Source organism: Argiope bruennichi, chromosome 2, assembly GCF_947563725.1.
Source record: "Argiope bruennichi chromosome 2, qqArgBrue1.1, whole genome shotgun sequence".
Taxonomy (NCBI): Eukaryota; Metazoa; Arthropoda; class Arachnida; order Araneae; family Araneidae; genus Argiope; species Argiope bruennichi.
In genome coordinates, this window is record NC_079152.1 from 1,737,168 (window position 1) to 1,749,734 (window position 12,567).

Here is a 12,567-nt window from a genome sequence, read left to right on the forward strand (position 1 = left end):
AATTAGGGAATTTCATGCAATGTTTCACTTTCAAATATATCGATTTTCAGTATTTATCTGCATGATTTAAATTTTATAATTAAATATACTTTACAATATTTAATTGGCAAAGCTAATTGGCCAGTTATTCAGTAATGCTGAAATAACTGGTCGATGCGCCTTATGACTGCAACAAATAAAAATAATTGTCAAAATATTTCTTTGTAATATTCATGATACAAATTTGGCCTGGAAAAATGACTCAAATAATACAGATTATTTAGACTCATAATTAACCATTTGCAACTGGAATTTTTTGAATACCTTCAAATCAAGTTCCTACAGAATATTAAGTACTGTTTTAAAATAAATTACAATTTTTGAAAAATCTCAGTTTTAAGTTTTTCGGGTTAGAATCAAAGCTCTTACTATTTTGCAATCGGATAACGACAAACCGTGGGGTAAACGAATCATTAAAAAGAAAAATCTGAATTTAAAAGCTTTGCAAATACAATTGCATTGATCTTTTTTACTTATTACTTTTACATTATTTATTGCTTTCGGTGATCAGCACATGTGTTACGTCGAAGTTACTAGCCAATATAAAATTTTTAATTAAATGTTTTCTTCAGCAAAACATCTTGAAATTTCAAATTTTGATAGTCATATAATTCATACTATTGCAGACTCATTGTACCATTCTGTATTGCAGATTTTTTGAATTTTCTGTCAGCTCCTTGACAGAAATTCCTTAATTTAAAACGGGAGTGAATAAATTTCAATTAATGCAAAACCTGTTTTGTTTAAACCAATCAGGCTTATTAAATTTCTAAATACAGGGAATAGAACATTCAGCAATAAAGTTTTATGTATATACTGAATACTTCTTTTTAATTTTTGAAATGACTCAGATGATTTCTCATATCTCTTATTCAATAAAAATTTCCAAAAATTCCTTCTTATTCTGTAATAATATTGAAAGTTATGATGGAATACACTTCAAAATCTCATTTTATTTTTAATTCATAATTTTTAAAAATTTTCAGAAAAAAAACCATTTTACACATTTTTATTTTCTAAGATGCATATTCAGTTAAGATATATATGGAAGCTCTAATAAACGCCACGCACAAACATTCGTCTAAGTTAATAATAAAGATGGACAAGTGTATGTGTCATTATTTGTCTGGTTGTATTGGTACTTTTCAGACCAGACAGTTTGAAATAGAATTACCAAAATCTGCACCTACATACTTTGGACAGTGGGAATCATTTCTTTAAAATTTTAACTAAGCCTTTCAAGAGACAAGGGAAGTATGCTCATCACCAAATTCAACAATTTTTGAATAAAGTTATGTAAGTTGGCATAAATTCTTACGAATTTTTCAATAAGGTTTCAATTGTAGGTTAGAGGTTTCAATTGTTTATCTCAAATAAAATGAAGTGTCTTGATTTATTTCTTAGTTATTAATTGGAAAAATTAATTAATAAATCAGATTAAATTGATCTAATAAGTTGAATGAATTACTTTTCCTAGGCCAATCTTAATTTTAAAAACATTTTACTCCCACATGACTAGGAAAAAAAGGCCCTTTAAAGGGTTAATAAAAATTATTAAAATTTTAAAGTTCATTCGAAAATATCACAGTAGAAAAATAATTTGTACATTAATTGTGAATTCAAATTTTTTTCCCACTTTTAATTAAATTAAAAATATTTTAGCATATTTTAAAAATATATTTTATTTTTGAATTGAAACTAAACGTTTTCATTGTTACCCTTATATTTCATTCCGGCTTTTTACCCATTGATGATGATTTAGTTAAAAGGTTAAAAAGATCTAAGCTAAAAGCAAAGGGGTAAAAATTGCTTTACTGAAATACAAATAAACCATGTGGCTGAAGAGAATGCTCCATAATTAGCATCTCAATAAATAAGACACTAAAAGTTCAAGATCTTAATTTTACCTCAAAGAATGAATTTTCTTGGTGATACATTCAAATGTATAAATGACACATTGTATAAATTATATTAGAATAATTCCGTATTTTATCGCTGATAAATGGTAAAAATTTAAATAATTTTTAATTAACAGAAGTTTTAATTAAAATTTTGAAAATTTCCTCTCGAGGTGAACATTAACAGTTTTCTAATTATTTAATGGCGAAGTGTGTTCGCTCTAAGTCAAACAGTTTGATCTGGAGATCGCCAATACGAACATTCATATTCATTATAATTAGAGATATTCGCTACTTTAATAGAAATATTTGCAAGCAACCTTCATGTCTGACACCCTTGTTCAAACTAGTTCTGTTTTTAAAAAATGAAAATGTGAGGCTAAAGCTTATTAAGAATAAAGTATTTCAAATTACATGGAAGTGGGTGTTTCCGAATTTTTTTTACTCTCGTGATCAAAAATAAAATAAAACAAAGATCATATCCCGTCTTGTTTGTTAAAAATCACATCCAGTGAACTCGAACTGACCAAACAGGAGAAGAAAATAGTTTAAATGCCAGTTGTACGCATTAAAAAAATTTTAAATGCTAACATATGAGATAAAATTAGATCAAGGAGTTAAAATAATGGCAACAATTTTAAAATTATTAATTCTCACATTTAACTCACACATTCACTCACTTTCAAGTGGATTAAAATTCGTAGATTAAATTACTCAGCATTAAGAGTAAAAATGTCAATATAAACCAGTTTCATATAAACAGAATCGTGCGATGTATATATAAGATTGTACAGTGAAATAAGATTAATATTTCGATACAAAAAATAGAACCTTTAAAAACTGCGCTTATATTAACTTTGAAAATATTATTAAAAACCAGAGGAAAAATATAAAAACAATGAAACTTATATCTCTACAATGCTTACATTTTTGTTCGAATTCGTCAAAGAGTGTGAAATTCTATAAGGTTTAAAGAATGAAACAAATATTTAATTTTCATATATAGTTTATTACGTTATAAAAATAAGGATTTAATGTAACGAATACTAATCTTTTCGAAAAATCGCACTTTAATATATTGGTTCTATATATCTCCCCGTTTTGAAATACACTTATTAATGAATACTAAAAAAAAATAATTCATTAAAAGTTAAAAAGTTTCGTTCGTTAAGTAAATTCTGTAAATAAGTTTAGTAAATAAGTTTAGTGTCTTATTTTCAAAAATAAGTTGCATAAGTAATGTCAATTCTAAAATCCTTAAATGAAAGCTATAAAAAAGAAACTTGTCAAATTTTAATATCATATTTTTTATTTATTTTTTACATTAATTATTTTCTTATGCTAGAAAGCTTTAAAATCTTATGTTTTAAATTATTAATAATAATACGTTTATGTATGTATTCATTCCAGGTATATATTTTCATACGTTCAATTTTATTCTCATTATTTAAATTTCATTTTGGATACGTAATTATTATCAAAATTTCAAAAGTAACGCCTCAGAACGTAAGCGAGATTTTAAAATGCTTAAAAGGGCGCGAGCAACAAGTCATCAATCATATCGTCCACTGATAACGATTCACTTTTCCTTATCTCACATTTCCTTCTCATTATCTCACAGCTTGGGATTGGGGGAAAGAGAAAAACTGGAACCCGTAAAAATACGGGCAGTGACAGTTTAAAGGGAGTTTTTGTTTCCGTCTATAGACGGGTCCGCCGTTTTGAAGGGAGAAAAGATTCCGTCTTTTTCCGGGGTTGCCGCTTGGAGGGTTAAGGCACAAGGGAAACTACTGTGAAAAAGCCGCGATTGTCGAAGATAACGAGGATCTCCTGGAGTGTTTAGTAGAGTTGCCGCTTTTAATACCCATCTCCCCTAAAACGACTTGCAGCCGTCCCAAACCGATTCACGTGGAAGTTATAGGATAAATTCTCAAACCGCCCGAAACCGCCCGGCTGGAATCGAGAGGGTTTATCGCAAAACGGAAGTCCTGTGTTCAAAAGTGTCTTCACAGACTTTACATCTGAAAATCTTCATTTCTAGAAATGCCTACATGACTTGGAGCCCAATAGAAAAAGATTCAGAGATCTTCTATTTGAGTAATATTGTATCATCATGCTTCTGGGCTTCCTTTGTTGAACAAGGTGAAATGAAAAGTTTCTATTACAGAACAGACAGCGATCTCGATTTCAGACTCAATGACCGTGTGAATATAAGCCGAACGTGTGATGATAGGTCCCAATAGAGCCTAACTGATTAAATTTTGAATTAAAAGTAGCCCAGTTAATTTTAACATACACAGTCAAACCTTACATAAAGAGTGATTAGTATAATGAAGAAATCAAAAAGTGACCTTAACCAGCAATGTTTCGCACCATGGGGAGCTGATACTGTGATACGGATTGGCTTATCCAATATATCCTTAAATTTTTTTTTTTTTTTTTTTTAAGTTTAAAGAATCGGACAAATGATTCTTTAGTGCTCCGAATGTCCCAAAATTATTGTGGAAAGTCTTTAAAATTTCCGAATTATCTTTATTTAAAAATTAAAAAAAAAAAAAACATTCTTTTTTAAAAAGCACAGTCTACCCAAGAAATAAGTACCTGCTGAATTTGGTACACTTTATGTCTGTGCTTTGAAAATAAATATCTTCTTTTTTATCCAAATACTTGAAAAAACTTTCTTTTTTTATACATTTACTTTATTATGACCAGCCAAAGTAACTTATATCTGGATGCATTGATAGACTTATTAAAACAAATAATGTTTTTATAGGCAAATAATGCAAAAGAAAAAAAAATGCAAAATGATGAAAAAGGAATTTGACTAAGTTTCTACAATAACTTGATGTATCCAAAAATTTGAATTAAGAAAAGCTTCTACAAAAAATGCGGCAAGGGAAAACGATAAATTTTTAACTAAATTAGGCAGAGAATGATACATTCTTTATATATATATATATATATATATATATATATATATATATATATAATCTTTTTTTACTGGATACACTGAAAAGCAATCAGGAGCGTGAAGGAATTAAGGGCCTTAGAAAGTAATTTATTAATGATCTCTGTGGGCATAAAAATGGTTGCAACCGTATTTAATTAACTCATGTATTTTTTAAAAAACTTAATTTGTAGGCTTAACTTTAAATTAAACAAAATAAATTCCTCTTGCAGGCAATTTTTTAAGTTTATATTAAAAAGAAATTCAAGGGGCCAGAGAAAAAAAATTCGAATTGAAGGCGAGTTAGAATGAAAGATGGTCAAATTAGTCAAATTGCCGTTTCGGTCACTTGGCTAAGAAAAAAATATTCTGTAGTGAACATCATAAAAAATATTTTGCAGCACACACAAGGCTTTATGGTGAACGATTTTCTCTCTTCTATGCTCATATTTTTTTAAAAACATGTTAGTTTCAGCATTTTTTAATCAATTGAAGTTTTGTTAAGAATTTAAATTTCGAATTTCAGAGGAGATGTCAGAAAATGAAGGGAATGAGAAAACGAGGAACAGAATGGTCCCAAGCTTCTACAACAATATGAGTTGAACTATCAAAACTACTATCTATAAAACGAAGTATCAAAATTTGGAGCTTAAAACTGTTTGAGTGAGGAAGCCATTAAGACTAAATTATATAAAAAATTTAATTGAATTTTTCTGTAGATCATTAGTACCGGTAAACCGCCTATTCGTCAAAGGCGACTCGATTATAATAATCCACCAACTTATGAAATCAGTTTCTGTATCACTGGAAATAGATATCAGGAGAAATCTTATAACATTTCTCACCTGGTTCTTGTACATTGCATAATTCAAACTAAATGTACTGTTACGTAGTATAACAAATATTACAATGATAAGTCCTTTTTCGTAAAAGTAAAATATACGGTACCGGTCAATAGCTTTTCGTCAATACGGTTTCGCCAATGTGGGTCAAACCATGCTAAATATTAAAAACTCCCAAGGCTTTTAGGGTTGCAACAAAAATACTTTTATCAGTTTGATGATGTTGACCACATTTGGTGAGTTATCATCATAGAAAAATACTAGATATGTAACAGTATTGTATACTTTAGTCTAATACCTCCCTTTTTTTAAAATGATACTGTTTCCAATCTGGTTACTATCTAGGAATTGCGAGAAGTTTAATACTAATTTTTTTGGAGAATTGTTAAATATATTAAAGGCATTTTCGGTGAACTGATAGATAAATTTATTTTTCTGACCGATTCATGATCGTTCTGTATTGGTATAAGGAATGTCCAATTTAAGCCAAAATGTTCTATTACGATTCAGAGCGAAATATTATTTATGACCTTTTCTCCTATAAATATCGATTTAATTATGAAATATTTTGAAGATTACGAATATGAAAATTATTGTTTAAAGATCGCTCGTTGAAGGAGTGCGGGCGGTATGCAGACTAGATACTTGACTGCATTCTTGCAATTGTGAGATTCAGAAGTCGTTTTAGCAACATTTCTCGTCCAAATAAACACCAAAATTCCATTGATTGTATTTTCCATAAAATACTTCATAGAAGCTAATCCTATCCGATTTAACAGTGGCAACGTATTTTCTCTGAAGAGGATGGTTATCTCATCTTTAACAAGAAAATTAAATGTATTTGTTTATAAAAATTGTTTAAAACATGCATAACAATATGGAATAATCAATTCAAACTATAAAATATGAAGTGTTGTTGAATAAATTTACAAAAAAATGAATTAATTTATCAGATTGGATTAATATTTTTGTTTTTAAATATATAGTTTTCATTAGTATTTTATTAATTTTGCAAATAATAAATCGGCCATTTGAAGCTTTATGGAAAATATTTCATACGTATTTTTTTATTCAATAAAATATTGAGCTGAATGACTACTAAAAACTGAAATGTTTGCAGCAGTTTACAATATATAAAAAGTTTAATTAACTGTGAAAAAAGCAAATGAAAGCAATGAATATTACCGATATATCCCAACCACTGTACAAGAAAATAAATATATATGTAATATCTTGATATTTAAACTTAATTAATTTCCTAATTTTTAGCTTAATTCAACCCATATTAACTTCATTCTTAAAAGTCCCTCTTATTTCATAATCCAATTCCATCTTTTTTATTTAATTAATGCAACACGAGTTCTAAAACTGCCGTATATTGTTAAAACGAGTGTAAGAACCTCACTTTCTCTTTGAAGGAGGAGCTTTCTTGCATGTCATGAGATGGTTTTTGTGCTAAGCGGGTACTATCGGTAATTTTATTTTTAGTTCAGCCCCGCCCCTACTAAGGCTGACCTTGTTTCACATCGGCTGCTATACAAATGGAATATCTTTATAGTCTGTGTATTTTCTGTACGCGGTACAAGGTCATATTTTCTACCTCGTTACTGGTTGTCTGGTACCAGTAACGCGGTAGAAAATGTGACCTTGAACCGCCAACAGAAAATACACAGACTATAATTTGGTTTTAAATAAGACACATCCCTATGGGACGAAAATTTTGCTTTTGGTGTTTGTTGAGCGTCGCTGATTGGATGTTAATTACTTAAAGAAAAGGTCACCAAATGCTGCTGTTTGGTTGTGGATTACCCAAGTGAAGCCACCAGCTTTAAATCTTTTCACCAAGTCTCTCAGTAAAATGTTTTTCTTATTAAACGACAGACAGGTACCATCGGATGACTTTTAAAAATAATTTTAATTTCCTTAACTTCTTTCTGGGTTGTATTTTTGAAATCAAAAAAATTCTTCGTCACAATAGCATGAGTTAGCGAAAAGGATCAATTTCTGTGACGATATGTTGATTAAATTTCTAAACATTCCCTGGTATATTTTTGGCTAACTTGTCCCTTAGTACTGCTTTGAAATTTTGTATTTTCTGTCATCATCTTTTGTGAGTTTTTTAAAAACATCTTTATCATAATTTTTATAACGAAATTAAATCATTCTCATTGTTTAATCAAATATTTAATAAAATTATTTGCTCCCACTGTTGAAAGCTAAATTTGAAAAAGGTTATGTTTATTATCTTCATCATTTGAGAAATAAGAAAATGAAATTCCACTACTCCAAAAGACAACTTGCAATTTCTAAAGAATATCCAGAAACATAAATTTAGAAAGGGTACTATGATGTTACTAGAATTGGCTGCATTAAAAAATACCCCCCCCCCAAAAAAAAAACACAATTTAAGTGTATTAAAATAACACGGATTTAATGTCATAATTTTATTCTTCATTATGAAATCACGATCAACAACTTAGGAGATTTCAGTTAAACTAAACACAATTAATTTTACCTGCGAACCGGCGTATCGCCAAAAGCGGCTAATGTTTAATCGCGTAATCCTCCCATTGTTAAAAGTTTTAAAAAATTTTTAAAAAAAGATATTTTTTAAAATTATTAAGTAATTCCAATATTACGAAAAACACTGCGCAATTTGAAGTTTGATTAGTTGACAGTTTCGCTTTTAGTGGAATCACGATGCCTTTGAATTCAATTCCATTAGGAACATTCGTGCACACAATAGGTAGAGCATTACTATTCCATTAGCAAACATTACTATTCCATTATTCAATTCCATTAGCAAACATTCGTGTACACAATAGAAAGCCGAATCGCTTTTAAAGCGATTCGGCTTTCATATCTATCACAATTTTAAAGCTTAAAAATTCCTTGTTGAGAGAACTGTAAGCATTAAGTTACGCATAAGGGATTTTATTATAATGAAATAAATAATGTACTTCCGGTGACCTAGGTAGTGGCAAAAGGCGGCTAGTATATTAATAAAACAAAACTTCAATGCGTGTATTGAAGTTCAAAGCCTCAAATAGTATGCGCATTAGACTTCCAGTTCTTTTGGTACTACTTTTCTACTACTTTGGTAATACAGTTCTTTGGTTACCAGAACTGGTAATTATTTTTAGATTCATATCAGTATCTATATACATTTACTTATGTAACTGCTGCCATGACAGTTGCTAGATGTAATTGTGAAGTGTCCCTGTTAGCTAAAGATATGATATCATCCACTTTGATATCATCTAATAAGGTTTATTTTCTTTTTCCTAAGTATCGGATGTTCTAGTGAAGATTTTAGACATTTTACCTAATAGAGTTTGCCAACTTAGACGCAACAAATAAAAAAAATAATAATAAAGAGGATTTGCCCAAATATCTAATTGTATGTTCGCATATATTAGTGAAGTTTCTAAGAGTTTCTAAAAATATATATTCGGTTCTCTTCACATCCATTCAATGATGAAACATTTAACTAATGTTTCAACAGAGAGCTTTGAATCGTTATTAGCAATTTTGAATTTCCCACATTATTTTTTTCAACGAATCAAATACCGTCTGTTTGTTGCCAAATGGGAAAACGGTCCTTTATTCTGCTTTGTCCCTTTAAATCCAATTTTATTTTCACAAATTCCTTTTAGTATTATTTACATGGTTTGAAAATTCAATTAAATGAATTCTAGTTCGCTTTCAAATACTATGCAACAGAATATCCTTACCAAAATTATCCTTTTGCGTTTCACTTTATGTTGTATCATATCCTTTAATGATTTAAGGAATAACATTTAAATTTCATTAAATTGTTTTGAATTTCTCTCTATTTTTTTTTTTTTTTTTTTTTTTTTTTTGTGAAGCAAAAAAACTTTAGTGTATAATTTTGAGATACTGGAGTTTTAAGAATGAACTTACACACACGTAGTGCGTTTACTTGTATATATTACCTTACGAATTAATTAATCAATTAAGATATATTTTAGAAAATTCTTTCTTAAAATGTGCTTATTAATTTTTAACATGCTGCATTTTTTTTGACATTCTTCAATTTCAAATAATTTTCTTAAATTCTAATATTATTAAAATATTTATTTATTAATTTTTTTTATTTTTACTATCAGATTTTTAAGACACCGAAGTTGAATGCATATATTTAAAATTATAAATTTTTTCAGTCAACCTTTCATCATCAGCGAGAACCTCCACTCCATCATTTCCATCAAGAAACAAAAAAGTAAAATAAAAATACTCCCGTAGTTCCATGGGTAAACAACGGTTAATGGAGAACTTTTGTCTTCGCGCGTCTAATTTCGTATTCTAGAACCCAGATGCATATTGCTTTGAAATTTTTGGACCGCATTTAGCAATAAAAAACTAGTTGGCTTTTATTGCGACATGCAAAATACATCACAAACATTTCGAGGTAAGTTGCAAGAATTTAAACATTCTGCTGTGATCTATCTTAAATTTAATGAACGTTGTAATGAGGAGTCATTGCGAAATTTGGTGACTTCCCCCTTTTTTTTTAGGCCTTACGACAAAGGATGAAAAATAAAGCGCCAACATTTTTTATGATTTATTTATGATAACAGTCTTGGATATCGTCGAGTGCTCAGATAGTTCTCTTCCTTTCTTTAGAATTTCATCCATTCCATGTCAAAATCGAATCAATTAATCTACCATTTTCATGGTTAGCGCTTGCCCGTAATGATCCCATCGTGTACAATTTTCAAATATTTAAGGTACTACAGCGTTGATATTAAAATTTGAATTAAAAAAAATTAAAAGCAAAACTCGATAATTTACGTCTAAAGCTAAAGCACGTTTTCTTTAATTATTTTTTCATTAAAATGATTCACTATTTTATTCCTCTTGAATTGTAGCTTTTTATATTCATCTTAGACCTCAGTTTTATTAATAAAGGAATAAATTTTCAATATACTCTTTCTTTTTTTTCTTTTTACTTTGAAAAGATTAAATAATTTCGTCTAGTATGCGATTGAATCTTATTACTCATTAGGGCCAGTGATCAAATATTGTGATCATTGCATACAAATATTTTTTGTCGGCAATAATTTTTTTCCCCCCCTTCATTTAAACAAAGTTCTCTGATCTGTTTTAATTTTGACCAAATTGTTATCTTGATTGTGTTTTGGAATGTGGTTTTTATTTTTATTTTATTTTATGCTTATTTTAATTTTTTGTTATCTTGAAAAGATATCCTTAACATAATATATATATATATATTTTATTTTTTTTCCAACGCTGGTTTAATATAATTTTTTTTTCATCATGCTTGCATTTTCCTTCTTCTGCATTACCATTAAGATTGCTGTATATGAATTATAATTTGGTTATATGTTTTTATCGAGTTTTTAAAAATATTTCTTTGTGCATTTCATCTCACTGCTTCAATTAAGATTTTTTGTTGACATACAAAAGAAATTTTAATTGCTTTTCTTGCATTCTTCTAATTCTTCCTCAAAGAAATAAAGAATTTTATAATAATAAATTTAAATCCCATAAAATTATTTTTTTAATACTTACACTTCTTTTATTTTACAGTTTACATACATATATTTAATTCAAAATAAAATTTCACATTTTATCTCAGCATTTGCTATTATCATACATAACCATTCTGTATCCCTCTTTCATTTTTTTTAAGTTTCTAGATGCCAAGTGTAAAAATATTTAAAAACACATAAGCACAATCCATCCCAAATAGACTGTGACATACTAACATAATTAGAGTTATTTTCTCATTTTTATTTATTTATATATATTTACATTTCCCTACTAACCATTGGCTTCATATTTCTGATTTCTATAAACTGCAGTTTATTTTTTACTACTGAATACTAAACTGAAAAATAATGTTAACCACTTTGATATTTTAATACTGTTCTTTATATTGTATTATATGCTGCCTGCTTTTCTCAGTGAAATCTGAAACTTTTAAATTAATATTAGAAAACTATATATTAACTCTTTAATATTTTCAATAAATATTATTATCTTTGTTTTGACAACTGTTTGGTTTTTCATATTTCAATGTTTAAGTTTTTATAAATTATAACATATATAGATTGAAATGAAACCCATAGATATAAGAAAGGAAACTATTTGAGATGGAAATATTTTTTTATAGTTTATATACCTATTATTAGTCATCATACAATATTTCAGCATTGTTGAAGCACTTAATAAATAAAATTTAATAATGACAATTCATTGAAATTAATATTTTGATAAAACTGTTTAATGAATCTAATAGAGCTTAGAACTAAATAGACCGGGATTATAAGGAAAAATGAAATAATTTTCAAAAGAGATATTTTTCTTATATTAAATTGGTTTTAAAGTATTTTAATTGTTTATTATTATTTGCATATAAAAATAATTAATTTAATTAAAAAAAGACTTCAAAAGTTTTTCTCTAAAAAATATATTTTCTTGGAAGGAAATATCACTTCTTTTGGGAAGTAATTATAGGCTATGAAACAAATTTATTTTCATAAAAATATTTCAATAATAATATTGTATAAAAAAAGTGAGAAAAAGTTTTAAATATAGTTAAATACTGGAGTTTTAAAAATATATTGAATTCAAAATATATATTTATCCCCTATAAAAGTGAAAATGTAGAGTGTTACAAAATACTTGACTAATGAAATATAATGATCTTACTTAGATGTAAAATTTAAAGCATAGGTGACAAGTAAGCTAAATTTTTCTATAATTTTTGCAGTGGATTTGTGGTTCTAAGCCTATTTAATATGCTACACTTGCCTATTTAATATGCTATATTTGGCTCTAATTAGGTCAGGTG

General features: G+C 28.0%; 1 protein-coding gene across 4 annotated transcripts in view; it reads left to right on the forward strand.

Annotated features, from left to right (window-relative positions):
* Positions 1-9,990: 9,990 nt before the first annotated feature.
* LOC129954539 (uncharacterized protein CG5098-like) overlaps positions 9,991-12,567 on the forward strand; it is a 30,613-nt gene continuing 28,036 nt past the window's right edge. For 3 of the 4 annotated variants that reach the window (XM_056068152.1, XM_056068150.1, XM_056068151.1), the window contains exon 1: positions 9,991-10,158. In XM_056068152.1, the coding sequence (XP_055924127.1) occupies positions 10,131-10,158 (28 nt within the window). In that variant the 5' untranslated portion in view covers positions 9,991-10,130. Of the gene's footprint in view, positions 10,159-10,183; positions 10,478-12,567 lie in introns of those variants that run through there. The other variant, XM_056068153.1, reaches the window with a different exon arrangement.